This window comes from Myotis nattereri, assembly GCF_964212035.1.
Source record: "Myotis nattereri genome assembly, chromosome: 1".
NCBI classification, from domain to species: domain Eukaryota; kingdom Metazoa; phylum Chordata; class Mammalia; order Chiroptera; family Vespertilionidae; genus Myotis; species Myotis nattereri.
The window spans coordinates 70968520-70990588 of NC_138075.1; the positions used below are offsets into that span (position 1 = coordinate 70968520).

The following is a 22069-nucleotide window of genomic DNA, read 5'->3' on the forward strand; positions in this document are numbered from 1 at the left end:
CCCTTTATCCCTATCTGATGCCCAAGTATCCCCTCTTAACCTTACTTATCGCTCCATCTCTTCTCCTGGGCAGCTCTCAACACGGCTTGTCAGCCCTTTATTAGGCTGAGTAGCTGCCGGTTTTTACAAGAAACTTGGCTGCCACTGGAAACCAAGCCTGGGAGATCTATTTCACCCCCCATTTCCCATCCCCAAACTTATCAAAGATCCTTTTCAATACAACTGATTCTTCCCACAAAGCGATTATTTATCAGCAATGAAAAGAATGTTTTTTCATATGATTTTTTTTTTTTTAGGAAAAGAGAAAGAATCACTTCAAAGTTATGATCAAAAAAATTCTTGAAGAATCAGTCAGAATTGGCTTTACTATGCCACTTCGACAAGTAGTGCAGACATCTCAGTGGCTTCACGTAATAAGAATTTGTTTCTTAGGCACACAAGGTCGAGGATGAGTTCACGCTGCTCGCTGAGGCAGCTGTCCTTAGCATGCCAGGTTTCTTCCACCTGGTGGCACCTCTATCTCAACAAGGACCCCATAACTGTAGCGGCAAGGGAGAGGGGCTGGGAGGTTCACATCCTCAGGTGAATTCTTTAGCCCCCAAATGGCACAGGTCCCTTTTACCATAGTCATTTGTCTAGAACAGTGGTCGGCAAACTCATTAGTCAACAGAGCCAAATATCAACAGTACAACGATTGAAATTTCCTTTGAGAGCCAAATTTTTTAAACTTAAACTATATAGGTAGGTACATTGTTATTAACTCAATCAGGGTACTCCTAAGGCTTAGGACGAGCCACACTCAAGGGGTCAAAGAGCCGCATGTGGCTCGCGAGCCAGAGTTTGCCAACCACGGGTCTAGAACTAGTCACATGGTTGTGCCCGATTCATGGAGAAGAGAGGTACTAAGGGGCTGTGCAACATAGGTGTCCTTCTGTATAAAAACGGAAGGAGAGGCCAAAATAATGATGAGCATTTGGAATATCTATAAGATGGGAAGTGTTTTGATGGCAATGATATAGGAATACAGTGGATTAAAAAAAAAATCCAGTGTTGTTCGGTTAGGATTTTACATATGTGCTGTAGAGCAGTGGGATACAAGTTGGGAAAGATTGGTTGGGGCAGGTTGTGAATGGTTTCTAATGCAGGCCAGAATCTGTTTTATTGGTGACATGGAGCCATGAGGGCTTGGGGAAAGGTGTGAATGATTACTGTGGTATCTTGTGTGGGTGCTGCTGGTGATTGCTGGGGCTGAATTGTAATCAGTTTTATAGACGAAGACCCATGAAAGGATCTCTTCCAAATTGGCTCAGTATGAAGTAACACCCAAATTCTGGCTTTCCTGGGAAAAACATAAAGGATTCTGTGCTAATTCATTTCCCTACTACACATGCCCCATAAAGACTCTATTTGCACAGTCTCTCACCTTATTTAACCAAAGTGCCTCGAAAGAACCCTTTACTTCTATGACCCATTAATCTATATATAGAAAAGCCTAAGCGACCATTACAACCAAACGACCGGAATGACTGGTTGCTATGACACACACTGACCACCAGGGGGCAGACACTCAATGCAGGAGCTGCCCCCTTGTGGTCAGTACGCTCCCACAGCCAACCTCCCGCAATCTCTCCCCCTGGCCAGCCCTGCCAGGCTGGCCAGGCTGAGGGATCCCACCTGTGCACGAATTCGTGCACCGGGCCTCTAGTAGACATATAAGATGCTGAATAACCACGCATCACAGAAAACACTTGCATTTAGAAACACTGATGATACTTATGAGCATATAAAACATATTACGGTATTGGTTAGGAATCAGCTATGTGAGGGTGGCAGGATGCGTGTGGAAGGCTCCAGCTATGTGGCAGAGAAATGGAAACAATGATGGATTTTTTTAAAAATATATTTTATTGATTTTTTAGAGAGAGGAAGGGAGAGAGATAGAGAGTCAGAAATATCAATGAGAGAGAAACATCGATCAGCTGCCTCCTGCACATCTCCTACTGGGGATGTGCCCGCAACCCAGGTACATGCCCTTGACCGGAATCGAACCTGGGACCCTTCAGTCTGCAGGCCGACGCTCTATCCACTGAGCCAAACCGGTTTCGGCACAATGATGGATTTTTATTTTATCCTGTGTGAATACATAGTTACTCTGAGTTATGTGCTTGATTGTTATCTGCCAGGCACCCTGTTAGTACGCCACCAGCATCCCCAGTCACACTATCTCAGTACAGAGGTGACCTTCAGGAAGTATTCATAAAACTTATCACCTCCAGACAGATTATGTATATTTTTTGTCTATTTCCTATATCCCTATCAGAATATAAGTTTCATGAGGTCAGGGATTTGTTCCTTCCATTTACTGCTGTATTCCCAGTGCCTGTAATAGCTTCTGACACTCAGCAACTGTTAGTTCCATTAATGAGTGACTTAGTGAAACCTCGGAAGACCCCTGTGAAGTAAGCACCATTAATTTTCCTATTTTATGAAGGAAGAACCTTAGTCCTAGGGTGATTCAGTACCCCCTTCAAAGTCTTGTAGTTACTAATCTGTGCAGCGATGAAAAGCCAGGACTGTCTGACTGCAGAGGTCATATATTTTGCCACAGTACTCTTCTGACAATACTATTCTCAAATTATGGTAATTAAAAGTTGCTGTAAAAACTATTCTTTAGGAATCCAAACATCTCAATGTATACGCTTGAACCATTTCTCTGACATTAATACATATTTGTTGGAAACATGGTAAATATTTCTACATGTATGAGAAAGTAAACTGACACCCCACCCCAAAAAAGGTGTCTTGTGGAGCTAACAGAGGGTGATCTTGAGGAGCAAATTTGCTCACATGGGCCAAATGTTCCCTCCTGCAGAGTGGGCTGCCTCCCAAGGAATTAGCCTTTCTCAAAATGAATTATTAACCCCAGAATCCTGGCCAAATTCCCACTTGGATAGTCTAGGAACTGTTCAAAACTTGGAATCTATTGAAATTAGTCTGGCATGATTGCAGTCTCTGCATTAATTGTGATATAATGGAGTTTCTCCGGAGATTTGTGCATATTTTATTCTAATTTGTATAGATGGGTTTTGTCTCTTAAATTTTTTTTAGTTTCTTCTTCCCCTCATGAAATATGGCCTGAATTTCTTTATAAGGGTTTTTTTGTTGTTGTTGTTTTCTGCATGAATACCGTGAGCTCCTTTTTCCTTGGATTTGCCAAACCCTTTTCTCACTTAAGTAACTAGCCTCTTAGTCATTATCACAGTGTGTTGCAGCCATTAACCATTAGCTATTAGGAGCTTCCAGATTTCTAACTGTCTTATACAAATGCAAGTGTAGCCTGCCTGGGCAGAGACAATATTTACTCAGCGAAAGATTTTCTAATTGTTTCTTTCAAGCTCCCTGCCCTCAAGGAGCTTATGTTCTAGTGGGAAGCACATATGTATTTAAAATAACAGACCTAATGGTGAAACTATTTCGGACTGTTATACTCATCCTAAAAAAATGATGGCTATTAATATCTTTGGACAATTCTGTTAAATGATGTAGGCCATTTATTTATCTTGGCCCTGAGCAGGCACTGTAATGTCACATTCTGCAGAGATAGGGAGGCATGAGTTTAGTTAAACTAAAATATCATTCTGGGTAGGTGAAACAAAAACAAGTACCTTAGAAATTCATTGTGTTGCATGATTTTGATGGCAACTGTAGACCTCATATATCATTCATCAAATCTTGCCAACATCACGGGATTATTTCTCTCTATAAATTGGCCTTTCTTGCCTTTGACTCTGCCTGGGTCACAACCAAGCAATAAGTCACTTGTGCTTCCTGCACTCAGTTCTTTACCTTTATCAAGTGAGATGAGACAATGGGTCTGAGCCATGTGCACTTAGAACTTTAGCGGCTAATATTAGAAAAACGCTTTGAAAAGGACAAGTGGAACGAGCTATAAATGCAATTGCTAATAGATTTATGTGTTCTATCTCTCTCCTTCCAACCTATTTCTACCATTATTTTCCAAAAAATTTCCCAGGGCTCCACCTGAAGTATGACCCAATGGCACCACAGCACATGTGTTTCCTGAGTCAGTTGAGGGTTTCCAAAATGTACCCACACTTTTAAATTCAAATGTTTATCCACTAGGGTATGAAATCATGGAAAGTGTTCCTGCCTCAGTGTGACAGTCATATACTTCTGCCCAGACTATTGTTATAGGTTCTGTGGGGCTTTCTACAGGTTTTCCCCCTATATCATTGTATGGGCCTAGGAATATATAATTCATCGTGGGGGGAAAACAGTTCAGATTTTCAAGAGTGTAAATAAATTGATAGAGGGTATGCTTTTAAATCTGGGACATGAGGAAACTTTCCATCCCTTGCCATTAGCCTCCTCGCAACTAGGTGGTTCTAACTACTCATGTGAGGAGGGAAACGCCTAAACACTGACATTTCTCCTGCTTCCCTCATGCTCTTGCAATAAGAGACTCCATGCTTCACTCTCAGGTCCAGCATTGAAAAGTGCTCATTCATTTATTCATTTACCAAATACTTATTGAGCTTATACTTCTTCCCTAGAAGTGGGGCACACAGCAGGGAACAAAACACAGAAGTGAAAATTCAAGTGCTTATTAATAAATCCATCAGAATGTTTCATTTGACATTTCCTGTGCTCATCTAAATTTGTTCATTAAAAAATCACAAGAGCATTAGTCCACTGGGGCATTCATTGCTTTGTGAGAACGTTCATTTATCTTGTGACAGAACTCACTTCAGCAAATAGCAAACTCCCTTCGTAATTCAGTTTAGGGTATTTATACTCACTACGAATTGTATTCCCAAATGTCCGAGAGGTTAAAGTAATGTCTCAGAGGGTGCTTCTAGGTTCTGTCACACCCTTAGCCTTCCCATCACTGAAAATAAAAAGGGAGAACGTGTTCCGAAGGTTAAGGAAGAAAACAGAGCGCAGCCAGTCAAATGCCAGGACACCAACCTCGTTCTTACTGCTGGTCCGCTGCTCCAGACACCTGTCTCCGAACGTATCTAGCCCAGGACCTGACAGCTGTTCATCAGTGTTTCTAGGACTGAACACATATCACTATGGTAAAAATGCACATAAGCTTATTTCCTCCTTATAACAGTGTGTTCCCAGGTGATTTCAAAATTGTCTGGTTAGGTCAGGAAAAAAGATGAAGACTTTATAGAATAGATGGTTATATTTATATATGTCTTTCTGAATTTCCTTCTTGTATTGTACACAGTAGGAAAGCTCTCAATGTTCAAACACCTGGAATGAAAAAGTCTTCCCTTAGTTTCTGCCAGGGCAGATTTGACTCTGAGTGGACGCTGATTGTTGGCTGGGGCTGTGTGAAGGAGGAAATTGTCAGCCTGGTTTCCTCCGATATCCAGATCAAATCCAAGTCACGGTCTCACGTGGGGAGTCAGAGCCGTGAGTTGGATGGTGATTGTTATACACACTTTTGGCCTCTTGAGATTTTTTTTTGTTCCTCCCATTTACCTCTTGCCAAAAACTTTCCTCTCTTACCTTTTCTAAGAAAATGTCCTTATTTAGATAAAGCATCATCAATACTTTTAGGGTGTATACATACAAATAATACCTTGGATTTACTTAATGATTTTCTGCTGGAATCTAAAGGCCATTTGGGGCTTACTGCTCGCCATGTGGCAATCCTTAAGTGTTTTGCTAACTTCTTAGAGAACTAAACCCCCTCAGCTTATGTTGCATGAGGGTATATTTCTAATTACTCCAATAAGAGTAGTTAAATTACTTAAGTAGTTAAATAATGCATATGATTCCGTTAGTAACACACTTTAAATAGATGAAAAACTTAGCATTCTCTATGGTCAACTGGTCTATTCACCAGTTGCTGTTTGTATTATGGTGGAATGTGGGTCAAACACAAGTTCATCTGCCAAAGATACAATATACTAGGCAGGTATCAAACATGTTAGAGGTCTCTGTCCATCACAGAAAAGCACATGTGATGTCCAAACTTTTTAACAGTCTCCAAACATCAGAACGGATGCTCAACTAGTAAAACAAATGCTGGCCATGCTGGTTTGTTCCAGCTGGCCTCAGCTACTTTAAGGTTTGTCCTCCTAAAGTCCAGTTTTTGTGAAGACACCATCTTCAGGGCTTCTTAAATCTTTGCAAGAAATATTTTCATGCAGAAATAGGATTATTTCTTTGTAAGTATGGAAAGATATATGGCCATTTTCTAATATCCCAGGGAATAAGAGGTAGCTATTGCTTTCTATAAAATCTTACCACTTAATGGACTGAAGAAAGATGACCAGTGCAGTAATTTCCATCATATTTTTAATATGTTCCTCATTATTTATCTGTCTTTGGTCCAAGTTGATAAGTAGATGAGAACCCAGTGGAGAAGTAATGAGAGCACTTTCTGCCGAGGTCAGCTTGGCTGCCCAAGCTGAGAGGAGCCTTTTATCAGTATTTTCCGATTTGCTGTCCAAATTAGGAAGAAAATAGCCACTTACTAACATTTAAATAAGCTATGAACATATATTAGCATATATCCTTATTGTTTTGCCATGAAAACCTTTAATTTTTGTGTGCATATTTTGTTTTAGTTCATACAATTCTAATTTACTTAGATTAACTCAGCATAGCATTTAATTATGGTGTTAAGAGGTTAAATGCTATCCAATGACTTGATATTTCAATATTTAATCATTTTCATCTTTAATTAACGAATGTTTAGTCAGTAGATATCCAGACTCATGAAAACATATATTTTCATGTGCATATGTATACTTTCACATTTTGTTTGGTTATGACATGGATTGGGTAGTTTATCGTCTTATATGCTTAATCCAGAAGAGACATGCTTGTCTCTTATTGATGAGGTGGTTTGCCCTTAATAGAATTGTGAACTCACAAAGTAATTTTTTTCATCTACTTAGAAACACTCTATATTTAAAGTATCTGTGTGTTTTAAAGCTTAGGTAAAATAGTAACAGGGCCGGTACATTCACAGAGATAGATAAAGATTATGGCGGTACCTCGGTCTGTCTCCATCTTGATTTGGTTAACTTTCACTAAACAGCCTGCTCTAAAAAAGGGAAGGAAAAACAAATAGATAAGATAAAACTGTGGGGAATTCCAAAATAAATACTGTTAACTGACCTTTCTGATGGCCTGGTGAAGAGGTTTTTTTTAAAAAAATTATTATTATGGTATCAATTGGATGCTTTATTTACTGGCACAGTGGATAGCTAAGGCAAACACTTGGGTAATCGCTCTGTCTTACTTTTTCATGTTTTGTGAACAAACTGATAACGATCTTTCTCCCATGTTTTTAAAAATCAGACTCGCAGATACAGAGCAGGCTCTGGTAGAGGGAGTGCTGGAGGAGGGATTGAGGAAGAAAAGAAAATTCGTGGACTTGGACAGCAGTGTGGTAATTGCAGGGGCAGGCGGTGGAGGTAGAAGAGAGCATACAGGGAATTAATGATGACGGAAAAAATAAATAAAATGTAAAAATAATATTAAAATTGTTTAAATTGCCGTTTAAACTTTTAAAAAAAAATCAGATAAATCCCAACACATTTTAAGACCGTGACACTACAATTAAACAGGAAAAAAAGTCAAGTTTTTCAGCATACCCTCCCTTTTTCAGAGGATACATGTAAGGACATGGTTGTATCTAGTGCTCACTTATATGCAAAAAAGAAGCTCTGTATGTGTCAGAAAAAGAAGCCAGTTTGTAACGCTAAACAAAGTTGCTAATGCTAGCCTTTTCCAGCTTAGAGTTTCCCCCTGGGTGAACTGTAAGATGAGAGGACGAGCTCTTCCTAAGGAGGTGCTTCATGATAGCAGCCACCCTGATTGAAACCTTCAGCGACGGTGCAAGGCGTGGACGGTCACTGTCCAGTTCTCTTTTCACCGCTGCTGCCCAGCACAAGAAGTCATTAGTTTACAGCTGCTTCCTTCTTACTTTCATGACTTTTAACTTATCATTAGCCCCATGCTCTTATCCTGTACTCTGAGATGAGCCAAGAAGATAATATCCACATTTCCACTGCTTACTCTAGAGATAATAACCTTTGTGAAAAAAAAAAGATAACCTTCAGTTTCTTTAAACAACCCCCTTCCTCTTTAAATCTGCTAGCCTTTTTTTTTTTTTTTTTTGTCAAATTGGACTTTCAGTGCATTCTTAAAGTAAATCAGACAAAATTATTGGTAGCATAGTTCATGCAACTAAAACTGACTAAACATACTAGAATTATTTATTATAGCTTGCAGATTTGATTAATAATATTTTAACATTTACCCCACATTTTCTTGTCCAGATGTGTGCTGTTGTTTTTTATGTTATTAAAGAAATGTAATGGACTAATTGCTAATCCTCATTTCCTTCTAACTCAGTCTCCTATGGCACTGTGTCTGAACCTGTTAAGTAGGATTGTTGTCATAAGATTAGATACAAGTATCTTAGTTGTCTAGACATTATATAACTCTCTACCACATACTTCAGATCCTTGTTTTAAAGCAACCCCTTGGCCTTTTTTAAGAGGGAGAAATGAAATGTTAATTAAAAAAGTCTCACATGCTTATTTCTTCACCCTCTGAATTTGCCTACTTCTACTGTTTTGCACACATATAAAATTTTAGTCTTTTTTTAAAGAATAGCTGATTTTCACTGTTTCATGCTTGACATGGGTAAGAGGTTGGTATTACCTGCCTCTTTGAGTGTCTCTTTCCTTGAATCTCCCTTCTCATTTGCTATCTAGCTTTCACCTCAACCAGCTTCCCTTTCTTTCACTTCAAAATAGTATTTTTAGGATGCAAAAAATTCACCTGTTTACAGTCTCAAACTTGATTAATTCAACATGCGTTTATTGGTAACTCTTGCATGCCTGCTAATTAACTAAATTCTGGAAATAAAATGTGGAATAGCCAGTCTTTGCTCTCCAGAAGCATAGAATCTAAGCAGAGAGATAGGCAAATGTGCAACGTATTTGCAATGCAGTGAGTGTGGCAAAGGGGGAAAATATAGGGTGACCTAGGAATATACAGGATATGGATGTTCAGTAACTTTTACAGGATAAAATCTGGCTATTGGCATCTCTAATTCACAGGTAGAAATAACTGGCTCCATACGAAGTGCTCTTTGAAGTGACACATGTGAAATTTCTTCTTGCTGGGAAAATCAGTCATCTCCAAAAAGGAGGAAGCCAACTCAGTCTGAGCAAGCCACATCATCTCAGTTGGCCTCAGCTTCGTGAGACATAAAGGGAGAAAGTTTGCATTAGATGAACTCTAATGTCCTTTCTAGTTCGAAAAATCTGAGTCTGTGAGTTTTTCTTCTGCACTTCACTGGAAAATCTAAATAGCTTAAACCTGTTTTGAAATCTATTTCAACAAATGACCCATAAAATAAATAAGCACAAAATCCAATTTTTTAGAAAAGTGGTCTGGCTGTAGAACTGAGTGGCCCCATAAAATATTAATTTGGTCATAGTGTGGAAATGTGAAATGATTGTTAAATGAGTCAGGGCCTTATTTGTGGCCTTTGGCTCATTTGGTAAGATTACCCATTAGCCACGCAGGCAGCATAACACGCATGGCCAAGCAGCTCATGGGAGTGTCCTAACAAATGGTAAATAACATTATCGTCTCCAGCCTTAGGAATATATTTTTATTATTTTCGAAATAAGAGTTTGCTCAGCTTTAAAGTCTCTGTCGTTAGGATAATAATTACAATAATTACACTAGTCCCCCTCCCTTTATCTGCAGGGGATGTGTTCCAAGACCCCCAGTGGATGCCTGAAACTGCAGAGAGAACCCCGTTCTATATATGCTGTTTGTTTGTTTTTCCTGTGCCTACATATGCATGATAAAGTTCAATTTATAAATTAGGCACAGTAAGAGATTAACAGTAATAACTCATAATAACATAGAACAGTGTAAGAGTATGCTGTAACAAAAGTTATGTGAATGTGGTCTCTCTCTCAAAATATCTTATTGTATTGTAAGTGCTCACCCTTCTTCTTGTGATGATGTAAGATGATACAGTGCTTGTATGATGAGATGAAGTGAGATACTCAGAATGATATGCAATTTAAATTTATGAATTTTTATTCCTGCAATTTTCTGCTTAATAATTTTTGGATCGAGGTTGACCATGGCTACTAGTAATTGAAACCATGGGGGACTATTGTGCTTAAAATTCTGACTCCTTTCTGCAAGTGTTTTCTAATTTGATCTGATTTTTGGAAGTTTAAAAGTAGAATGAGTGTTAATGGTATCTGACCTTCACTTAATTTCATCACTCCTGCCCACATGAACTCCCTCTGTACCTTTAGAACATGTGTACAAAATATTTCTCTTTGCCGATGCAAAAAGTGTTTCTCCTTTGTCCTAAGACACTTAGTTTTTTCCTTTCAGCCACTGGTTTCATAGAAATTCCTCTCCTTTTTTTTTTTTTTTTTTTTTTTACCTATATCTTTTTCTTCTTTTTTTAATTTCTTTATTGGTTAAGGTATTACCTATATCTTGGTAATAATAAATTTAATAACTGTTCTTAAAAATCTCTGTACAGTAATCCATCAGGCTCACTCAGTATTCCTTTAGCCTATCTGCAGACATGTGTGTTTTTCTTTACTCTTTTTAATGAGTTCTTCCTACCCTGATTCTAAATATCACCCAAACATGCTAATCTCTTAGGGTCTGCCTATTACTAAAATCTCTCAAACCTCTTCTGATTTTAAAAGATGTGATTGTTATAATTCAATCTGCTTCCATGTGAACTCAAATGGAAATGAATTTCCTGAAATAGCCACATTTCTTCCTCTCAAATATACATCTGGCATTTAAAAAAAAAAAAACAAACCCAACTAACTAATTTGAATCTGAAATATTGGTTTTGCTGACACCAAACATCTGGATGAAAACTGAAAAATCCAGTAGATGTTTCTACATATCCAGATATTGTGTTGGAAAACAGTTAAATGACTGTCTGATTTTTTCCATTTTTATCTGGGTATTTATTCATCATATACAAGGCACTATCAGCTCTTTCTAAGAGGAAACTATCAATTTCAGAAATGATGCATTCACAAACAAGTATTATTCCTATTACAGAAGAAACACTGTGTTAAGTGCTGTAGGGAGTTCAAAGTTAGTCTTCAACTTTGTCCTCAAATGACTTGGCAGTGGGGCTTATCATACATGTGCACATATATACATAAATTACTATGTGGAATGAATGAAAGCACAAGAGAGAAGGAGAGAAAACACTGTGGAATTTGTGGGTGGGGTGGGAGCAACTACTTCTGGTGGGGAGGGTTTCGACTGGCCGTGATGGACATGCCAGAATAATGGAAATAGGAGGCACTGTTGTGATCACGCAATTTTTTACATATACTTTTCATCAGCAGTTGAGAATGTTACCAAAAATCAAAGAACTAAATTAGTCAGATGATTGCAACAACTTTTGTGTCATGTTATATTATCACAGCCTTTGGTTTCTGTAAGGGTTTTGAATCTAAGTGTGTTTCTCAGGTATTTTCGTCAGTTAACTTATATTCATCTCCCTTAAGATTTTAACTTCACACAAGAAACATACTGAAATTTACTTTCTATATGGTTATTTTAAGAAACATTATAAAGACTACCTTATATTTTGCTTTTCTAATTTAGATACAAATGTTCACAGTCCTATATGCATTATATGCTTAAAAACTCTATCTTCCAAGTTAGGTGTTTTGTTTGTTTGTTTGTTTTATTTTTAATCTGTTGGGATCACAACTCTGAGAAACTTTATTTTTAGTCCCAAATTCTCAAGATTTTTGCCATGCTTGATCAGAGTCTGTAGGTATAGATTAAGCCAGAATGGTTCATTTCATTTCTCTTTCCCTCTTCCTCCTTCTCATTTTCCTCCTCATCATCATCCTTCTTTTCTTTTCTTTTCTTTCCTTTTCTTTTCTTTTCTTTTCTTTTCTTTTCTTTTCTTTTCTTTTCTTTCCTTTTCTTTTCTTTTCTTTTCTTTTCTTCTCTTTTCTTTTATAACAATAATCAGTCATTTTTAGCTAAAGGCAGGAAAGGGATAAGCTGAGAAAATCCAGGTAATCTAAATTATGCCATGTATATTAGGACTAATTTATTGGCTCAAGTAAGTGGTTTTAGGTAAAGCTGGATCCAAGTGCAGAAATGATATCAGGGATTTATTGTCTGTTTCTATTGGCTCTGCTTTTGTTTGCCTGGGCTTCGGGCTTCAATGCAGCTATGATGATTAGCTGTGTTGTTGACCGTGCCTGGGTCCCTTGGCCACCCCTGAGCACATTCTGAAAGGAAAATCAGGGCACTATTACCAAAAGCAAAGGGAAATGCTTCTTCAGTGAGAAACATAATGTTTGAGGGGAAAGCCCTCCATAAAGGTCAGGGGAGCAGCTGGTTATCTCAGCGCTCATCACTGCCTATTTCTACGATCTGGCATATGTGACTTAACTTTTGTAAATCTTGGTTTCCTTGTCTACATAAATTAGGTCCCAGGCCAAGGTTCCCTCTAAAGACCTTTTGACTCTAATACTTTGTGCTTCTGATCTCAAGAGCTAGAGACAAGGCGAAGATACATAGAAAATGCAAAGATTTACCAATACTAACACAACGCAAGAGACACATCATAGTGCATGTAGAAGTACTTCAGGCATAAACAGGAAGTTAGCTTGGCGCTAGAAGAGCAAAGGGTTTGAGTGCATCCTGAGGAGTGATTAGAAACTCAAATAACTTGAGAGGGTGTGTGTGTGTGTGTGTGTGAGTAAGATTCAGAATTAACCATCACAAACTTATTGTTTAATCTATATAGATATTTTATAACCCATGCATAGCTTCGTTAATCTCTTAAATTTACTGTTGTAGCAACGAGGTCTTGTTAAAGTCGACAGAATCACTGACAAAGCTTTAATGAGCACTTATGTCTATTCCCCCCTCCTGTTCTTTCTCCATACTCATAGAGACACTGCAACAGAGTAGGGAGGAAATACAAAAGTTCTAAAACCCAAGATTTTACCTTTAGGAAGTTACACTTAGTAAAGATATTTAAATACCTCCAAATATGAGAAGATGATGGGTTTAAAATATCTTAATCTTTCTTGTTTTCTTCAAATTTCATTTGTAGTGTACATTCTAGTCATAGCACAGGAATTTTATTAAATCCAGCACCATGGAATACATTTGACATTCCAGAAATCAGGGTCCTCATCTCCTTGTGCCTGCTCAGTAAGCATGGCCCTAAAGCAATGAGTGATAGTTTCCCAGTGTGGTTCCTTGTCCATCTCAGGGAAAATGCAGAGAGAGTTTTTTACACAAGAAACATGCTGAAATTTACTCTCAGGGGCATTATCAGAATCAAGGTCACCTGGGTTAACTGTATAAAACATATGGCATCTTGGAGGGGAGTGAAGAAAAGGAAGAGGTACTCACAATACTCAGCTTCCAAGTATTTGCTCAAACTAAGCTCCTGCCCAACAAGCTCCTCAGTCATTTGTCTTAATGATTATATGACATCACCACAGGATTCATTTGACAGGTCGCACATTGTTCTCCAAAGGCTTTATCTAGTAGATGTTTTAGGCCAGTAAGTAAGTCCAACTCAGAGGGTAGGGCAGTAACTTAAGAGGCAAGACTTACCCTAGCGACATCCTACTTTTGAAAATATCCAGTGAGCACGGCCAGCATGGCTCAGAAGTTGAGCGTTGACCTATGAACCAGGAGGTCAGGGTTCAATTTCTGGTCAGGGCACATGCCCGGGTTGCAGGCTCCATCCCCAATTGATGTTTCTATCTCCCTCTCCCTTCCTCTCTGAAATAAATAAAAATATATTTTAAAAAATAACAAATAAAAATAAAAACATCCAGTGAAAGAGAATATCTCATTGCACAAAAATGTTAAATTGCTATTTAAAAAAAAAAAAAAACAATAACTGTGGAATATATAAATTATTTACAATGACAATAAATTAACTATACTTTTAAAATTTATATTGGATTTTTTTTAAATGTTAAAAGCAATACACATGCAGAGAAAATATGAGGATATAAACAAGAAGTAAAAGCCTTCACCCCTATGCTCTACACAACATGGGCCATTATTCAGTGTGTATTTTTTCTAGATCTTTTTCTTGCACTACAACTGTAGATATGTGTATGTTAAATTTTATTTATTTGTATCTTTTTCTGTTTACCTAGTCTATGAATTGGTAATACTTATAGTTCTACAGTTCGCTTTTTTCACTCAACAATATATGGGGATACCTTTTCATGAACACGTCACATTTTATTTAACTGTGATCCAGTTGAAAGAATTTAGGGTATTCCTAATTTTTTATCGTTCCAAATACTATCTTCTAAAATCTATTTTGTACTTCTCACTCATGAGATGATTAAAAGTATCACTTGAAATATTTTTAAATGTCAGCATAAATTTTTTCAACATGGAATAAAGTTTATGATAAATTGGTTCCACTTTGGAAATCATTGGAGAAGGGTTAATCACAAACAAAAATTACCATTAAGTGGTTTCACCCAAACACTGTTGCACTGATGTATTATAAGGATACTAGAGGCCCAGTGCATGAAATTTGTGCAAGAGTCGGCCTTCCTTCCCCCAGCTGCCAGCACCGCCTTCCCTCTGGCACCCGGGACCCGGGCTTCCCTCCAACAGCCAGCTTTGTCCAGAAGGTCATCCAGAAGGACATCCAGTCTAATTAGCATATTACACTTTTATTATTATAGATTGTAGATCTAATTCCAGGCGCTTGCTAAACCAAGTTAACCCTAAAAGAGGTGAGCTGGGGGTAAAGAAGGCCTAAAGTCAGTGTTTCCATTTTAGCTGAAGTAACATCATTAATAACATTGTATATGCTTCGGCTGTACAGCATTATACTTTGATATCTGTATATACCCTAGTGTGCTCACCACCAGAAGTCCAGTTTCCATTCATCACTATATATTTGATGCCCTTTACCCACCCAAAGTCGGTATCTTGAATAAAAATAATACCTACTTTCAAATGAGTTTTTAAAAAGGCAACTAAAATTATTTTCTATCTACACCGAATCATGTCTTACCAACTTTTTGAACAGTTGTCCGTTATTCAACGTAAGAGGATCTTTGTGAATCACGCTTTCTGTTCAGCAGCGGCCTTAGAGTTGTGTAGGGATGTGAAAAGCTTTGACCTATGCAGGTTCTTTCTTGACGAAGGGAATCATCATCGTCGCTATTGTGTTACACTGTGTTCTTAGGAGTAAGTTGAGCCACCTCGGGGCCACCGGACCAGAGTGGGTTGGCCCCCAACAGCGAATAGACTAAACGATAGCCTTAGTCCAAGAATATGGAAACTGACAACAAATTACTGCTTGTGGTCTACTTCCAGTTTTCAAGTGCAAACATACCAAAGTTTATTTTAAACTTGAGCCAGTCAGACATTTAGTAATATACATCAAAGGAGAGCGAAGGCTTCCCATGTTTATTATTTCAATATGATGTCTGTTCTAATAAAGTCGAAAAATGCATATGATAGACCACGGAGTAGACATTCTCTAGTTCCACAGTTTGGCCTTAAAAATATACATATATTTGTAAATTAATCCAAAACACATTGCTGTGATCCCAGTTCCCCTGAAAGCTGATTGTTCCCCATCCCTTTTTTAATTTTGGAAGTGGAGTGGCTGTCTGCCAGAACACTTGCAGATCAACCGGCCACTTCATGTGTAAAAGGGCCACAGCATCATGAATGTTCAAAAACCACAGGCGGCCATGTAAATAAGTTAAACTTATCATGGTCTTCCCTATTAATTAAACACAAAAGCCATCTGTGCAAGGTGAATTTTGGTAAGGACCCAATTTTTTTAATGATTGTGAGTGGAATTTGAAAATACTTTCCTAGTGAAAGTGCCGCTCAGGGATTCCCAAGATAAAATGCGCTGTTTATGTAATTTTGTGGCCATTTGACTAAATTTCTAATAAAACACTGGAAAGAATTCTTTTTAGTCAATCAGAATTCAGAGTCATACTTGGATGAATTGGCTCTCTAGTAACATCACCTTTTTACCCTTCTCTGTCCTTAGCATCCTCAGCCCTTATGCCATCTACACTTTTTCTGTGTATGTGTGTAAGTATGTGTATTTGTGCGCTTGCTCTCTCTCTCTCTCTCTCTCTCTCTCTCTCTCTCACACACACACACACACACACACACAAACACACACACATCCCCCGCACACACACCCAACCCACATTTTGTCAGAATTGTCTTGGGCAAACGCATCACAACAGTGAGCAAGACTAAACACCCCAAAAAAGAAAACACTGCATAGAGAAACACCACGCGGGTGACAGTACCAATTCAGAGCTATACAGTCAGGTGATGAGCCCTTATTTTCATTTTTGTTATTTGTAGAAAGTATTGCCCTGGGGCAGATAACCTATAAACCTAGGCTTTCAAAATCTTTGAAGGGCAAAAAGTCAAAAGGTGCTCCTCACTTGGATTTGGCAGGAAAAACCAGAACAAGAAGGACCTGGGGATTTTTTGTTGTTGATGGTGTCCTTTTCGCCCCAACCTGTGTTTTCAGTCAATTAAAATTTGTACCCCAGGCCTTTTCCAGTTTGAAGCCACCCCAGCGTCTGTGATGAGCCATCCTACTTGTTTGTGGAGTCATTCATTATCTCCATTACCAAAAGGAGCATAGAGGACAATTACATTGTTTGGACGAATCAGGGTGTTAGGAGGAGTATTTGTCATGGTGGCAGAGTACAGCACCTGACAGGCAACGATTGATGGCCAGTCATGAGTGTGAGTGGCCAAAGCAGCCTCATAGGATGCAAATTACTGACTGTGGATTCCAATTTATCCTGTTCATTTTTCTTGCCCGTGCTGAAGACCATTAGTGGTTTTTGAAGCAGTGAAGGGGTCATTACTAATGTGGGTAGGCTCAAAGCAGGAGGGGGAAGGAGGGGAAAAGCCTTCTGTAATTACACAGCTTTCAGGAACAGGCTGGCGGCCCTCGCCAAAAAAGTGTCAACACCTCACAATCAGAAAAATTTATTTTCATTTTATGCTTAACCCATATTAACTCAACATTATCATCTTTCTTTGTTAACATTTGCAGAATATTAAAAGCCTGGCTTCTATATGAATACAAATCTAGTTAACCCCTTTTGCTATAGAAGGAATTTTGTTTAACCTAATGGCATTTGGGTTTGCTAATAAGTACTTGAGCACGTTTTGGATAATGCACACTATTGTAGAAGATGAAATACCTGAAGAATAAAAATCTTAGATGACTGGAACACTGTCTCTCTCCAGCACTGGAATGATTAGAATGCTCTGAATGGAATACTCTGTTGTCCCTAATGTCACCCTCTCACAATATCGGTGGGGAATATTTATTACTAAGTATGATATGTTGGATAAAAGTTTACTCTTCTGTTTTAGAAAACCAGTGAATTTAGAGCAGGAACCTACTTAACAGCCATGTTTTAGAATTATGTCTGAGCCAGTACACTGTCCCAACCTAATGTGCGGTTCCACAATTACAGTCCTTGGTTTCAGAATGGCAGAGGGAAGTGGTTTGATGATGGTTCATTATAAATGTTGGTCAATTGTGATGAAAAGTAAAGAATTAAAAAATACTAAAACCTATGGCTTTCTTCTCTCATTGCCACACTTTAAGGTACAATGTAAAATGTCTGTAGAAGCATTGCACATAAGTGGCTCCTTCTGATGTGTGGTCATCGCGTGTGATCCTGTTAACCCAGAGCAGTAACCAGTGAAAATGAAAGCATCTCCCACTGTCCCTCCAACGAGCGAACATAAATACACTGTCAGTAAACTCTGTCGTAATTGAATCGGCTGCCATGGCTTCCAAGAACTGTTGTGATTATTTACTATCTCACTTTCCAAACTTTGACTGTCAATAACCTCAAAGTAACTAGGAAATAATGATTAAATTGAGCCATATCACAGAGATAACATAGAGGGAGGGCTTCCCATAGGTTTTCTAGGAAGCAACCTAAAACGGGCCCCAAACTAGTTCCCCTAGGGTAGGTGAAGTGATTGTCGATAATCAAAATTCTGACATCATCACAGAAGTGCCGCACATCCCTGGCTGATGACAGACACTGGGTCGCTGAAGCACCCTGTTGTCACTGCTGGCCCCCCGAGTGTGGTTTCTGGATCCCTGTCCCACGTTCTCCACACATGATAAAAATAAAATTAAATTAAAAAGCTGCGATGAGGAAAATCAAGCCCGTAGACTTAAAGAAATCATTCTTAGAAGCAAGTGACTTTCTCAACTTCTGATGCATCTTTTAAAACATTTGTTTTTTTCATTAGCATCCGTACCCTTCCGAAGAGCAGAAGAAACAGTTAGCGCAAGACACGGGACTTACAATTCTCCAAGTAAACAACTGGTGAGTGAACCCGCAATCAATGTCTTTCTCCCGTGGCTAAAGTGAGACTTCTAAATAATTGTTTTCTTTTTTGTTTCTGAAACCAATGAAATTGAGGAGGATAATGTCTGTGTTTGTACCCTGAGGTGTGAAAGTTGTGCGTAGGGAGAGGAAAAGATAACTAGGTCAATGGTTTTTGTAAAATTGATCCCTCCCCTTTGTCTCTCTCCCTCTTTCTTTCCTCTCCTCCTCTCTTGCTCTTCCTCTCCCCCCTCACTTTTCCCATCTCTGATGCTTTACAATTCTTGAATTGAACCACAAATTCTGTTCAGGTCATTCTTACTGAAAATAGTGTGTGTGTGTGTGTGTGTGTGTTTGGGTTTGTGTATGTGTGTGCATTCCTCATGCAGTTATCAGTTCTGTGAGGGATTCTTTTGTCTAGGCTTTGGGGAGTGATGCAGATGCCCACTCTTTTCTATCTCCTCATAGAAATTTATTTACCCTAATTTTTTTTTAAGACAAGAAAAAAAATTTCCCATTCTAAGCTTTGTGATCTGACAGATTACTTCTGTGGTGGCACATGGACCATTCCTCTTTGTATGTGGCTTAGAGGGTAACTGAGGAAAAGGAGGGGCAGAGGATTAAATAAAATGATCACAGTGGCCAAGAAATGATATAGGAATTACTTATCAAAATACTGGCCCAGGTTTTATCAGCAGCTTAATTTTGTTCAGTACATTCTTGGGGTGATGTTCAGATTAATTGAACTGACAGTTCTCTTTCAAAATTCAGGGAAAGTATTTGCACGGATTTCAGGCCTTATACAAACTTAATTACATGGAACTCCATTTTATCATTCTAATTCCATGTAGCAGAGGTTGTATTTACAAATGAGAAGTCTCTGCCTTTATTCACAGCTTTCCTTAATATATTTATCAAAGCAGGTTCATTTACAAAGTGCTCTATCTGTGGGATACAGGCAGGCAGACATTAACAAAGCTTTTAGGTTTATCAGGCTCGCTGCCTGATGAGCTACCCGAGGGTCAATTGATTTTGTGGTTCTGTGATTCATTTTTTTCTCATTTTTCCAGGATCACAATGAGAGACATGCTTGGAGAATTAGCCAGTTTGTCTGCCTTATCTGTCAGGCAATTTTTTTTTTCCCAGGGAAGTCAAGCTACTTAAATTGGCCACAGGAACTGCCGTTATCTGACTTTAATGCACCCTATAGTGTGGATAGCATTTCAATTACACCAGTAACCAAAGCTTAGCTGCAGCCCTTTTCATGCCTAGTGCTGTACAGAAAGTGATGTGCCTACCTACAGAAGCAGAAAATTGAGTTGCCTTGCTTCTGTCAGGGTGATTAATGCAGAAATAAACTGCTAACCTGAAGAGAAAGGCAGAAAGAAAGGATAGACAATACAGACTTGAATTCACTTTAATTTTCTTCTAAAGATTGGAACTATGTACATTTAAAGATACCCTTTAGACCAAACACTTGGAATAAAGGCTATAATCTCCAGACACGGAGGTGTATGTGATTATACGTTGATAGGAGCCTCGTAGTGTAGATACATATATGTCAACATATATTTTCTCATTTATGTTCCTGCCTAGCACAAGCTATCAGTGCTTTAAAACAATCAAAGAAATGCATTCCGTGTTCCCTATAGGGGACTGACTTGCCCTGCACATTGTTTGATCACCGGCTGATTACCAAACCGGGCCACTTTAGATACACTGATCCTTGATGAAGTTAACGTTGCTTGAGAATCACAAGTTTTGTAAATGTAGGGCAAGGTGAGGGAGGTTGTGGTGAGACTTGGGGAGAGGAATGAACTATTTCTACGTTGATGTTTGACCTTGACATTTGATCTTGCTCTTTCTGAAAGTGCTGTTGCGTATCATCCGTTTCCTGGACTTTTTTATATAGTCATTACACTTGAAGAGTGAGGAGGCTAAACCCCTGAGTCTAAAGATGAGAGTTTCTCACAATTAGACAGCTGCTCGGAGCCTGCAAAGAGCCCCCTTGTTTTCTGAACTCCGCCGAGCCCCTAGGCACGCACTGGAGTTCTGTCGGTGTGACAGTTTAGGTTTCCTGTTTCTCTATTAACTGAGCCACATTTGCCGCTGAATGCCAAGGGTTAGGATGTAACAGTCTACTGCACGGGATACATTCCATAATACGGCATAAATGTTGACACCTACATCTTCCCAAAATAATTCCATCTTCCTGATTTTCACACTTCCTTCTGAAAAACCCTCTCATCCTGCCCCGAGGTCCAATTCTTAGCGAAGGGGACCGTAACTTGGATAATAAGGTGTGACTCATGAGGACAGTATAGTAAATAGCCCTAAAAGACTACTAAGAATTTCATGGAGGGACTGAATTTCTGGGGCTTTCAAAAAGGAATTTAAAAGAGCACCAGCTACTTCAGCACATCTTGAAGTTGTCCAAAGCCTTGATGAAGTCAGCTTCGACACAGAGAAAGCTACCCAGCCTCATTTCAAAAGGCTTCATAATCACTGTTCTTAAGTGCAAAGTGCCGACTATGAGGCAGGCGGAGAGTGGGCTCGACACTAGGTCTCTGTGCCCCGAGAGCTCTCAGCAAAAACGCACGGGGTGGGGGAGCTGTTCCTCTGTCTCCTTCAGACACCTTCGCTGGGAGATCATACCCACTTCTCTGATGGGGGCCAGGACTTCAGGCTTGGGTGCTGTGAGGCATGTTCCCAAAGAAGCAGAACAGTATAGAGGCCTGCAGATCAGAAAATCATGGAAGACTCACTGCTCCAATTCTGCTTCTCACTTACCCCTGAAACTAGAAAGGCCGGGCAAGGTCAGGGCCGTGAGTAGCACTGTGAAGTGACGTCTACGGTCATCGGCAAGAGAGCACGGCTCCGCACACTTGACGAGAGCAATAAGCAATGAAGACGGAGCTGTTAAGATTGGTCAGTAATTTTAGAACAAATAAGCAAAAAGGAAGTTTAGGAGCTAATTAAGGGAGTTAAAGAGTGTTTTATCTTAGCAGCCAATGTTAGAAACAATCTTAATGGGCTTTCCCACTGTATTCACAGTAGGGGGTATGCGTAAAAGTGGTCATACACCAAATCAAACTGTAATCTCAGGGAAAGAGCAGAGTTGATGACACTACGCCATTTTTCCCCCTACAGGTAGCCCTCAGAGGTCCATAAATAATCAATCATCTCAGTAAGACCTTTTTTAAAAAAATGATATCCAGGTCTCCAATGTATGCAGTGAAGGGCTAAAGCTACTCACCAGTGTTAAGGTTGGCTTTCAATGCTGGTTAGTTGGTGGAGAGTCAAATCAGCTGTGAAAGAACCCAAGTGCATGCATTAGGAGAGAAGAAAAGCAAAGAAATGAATATGTATCTTCCATCTGAATAACGTCTTCACAATGGAGGAGCAAACCTCATGTGAATTTGGCTGAAACTTGACTACAGCCTGAAGGGTGATATGGCATGGTAGGTAAGCACTTGGACACTCGACTCAGATCCTGTGGTGTTAAAATCCTGGTTCCACCATTTGTCAGATGTTTGACCTTCTCACTTAACCCCTTTGAGCCTTAGCTTTCTCATCTGTAAAATGGGGACAGTAGTCATATATACCCTACATGTCTGTAA

At 39.1% G+C, this 22069-nt stretch overlaps 1 protein-coding gene across 8 annotated transcripts in view; it reads left to right on the forward strand.

Annotated features, from left to right (window-relative positions):
• MEIS2 (Meis homeobox 2) overlaps positions 1 to 22069 on the forward strand; it is a 214428-nt gene that overhangs the window by 126678 nt on the left and 65681 nt on the right. For all 8 annotated transcript variants that reach the window (XM_081095697.1, XM_081095702.1, XM_081095698.1 and 5 more), the window contains one exon: positions 18373 to 18449. In XM_081095697.1, the coding sequence (XP_080951823.1) occupies positions 18373 to 18449 (77 nt within the window). The remainder of the gene's footprint in view (positions 1 to 18372; positions 18450 to 22069) is intronic.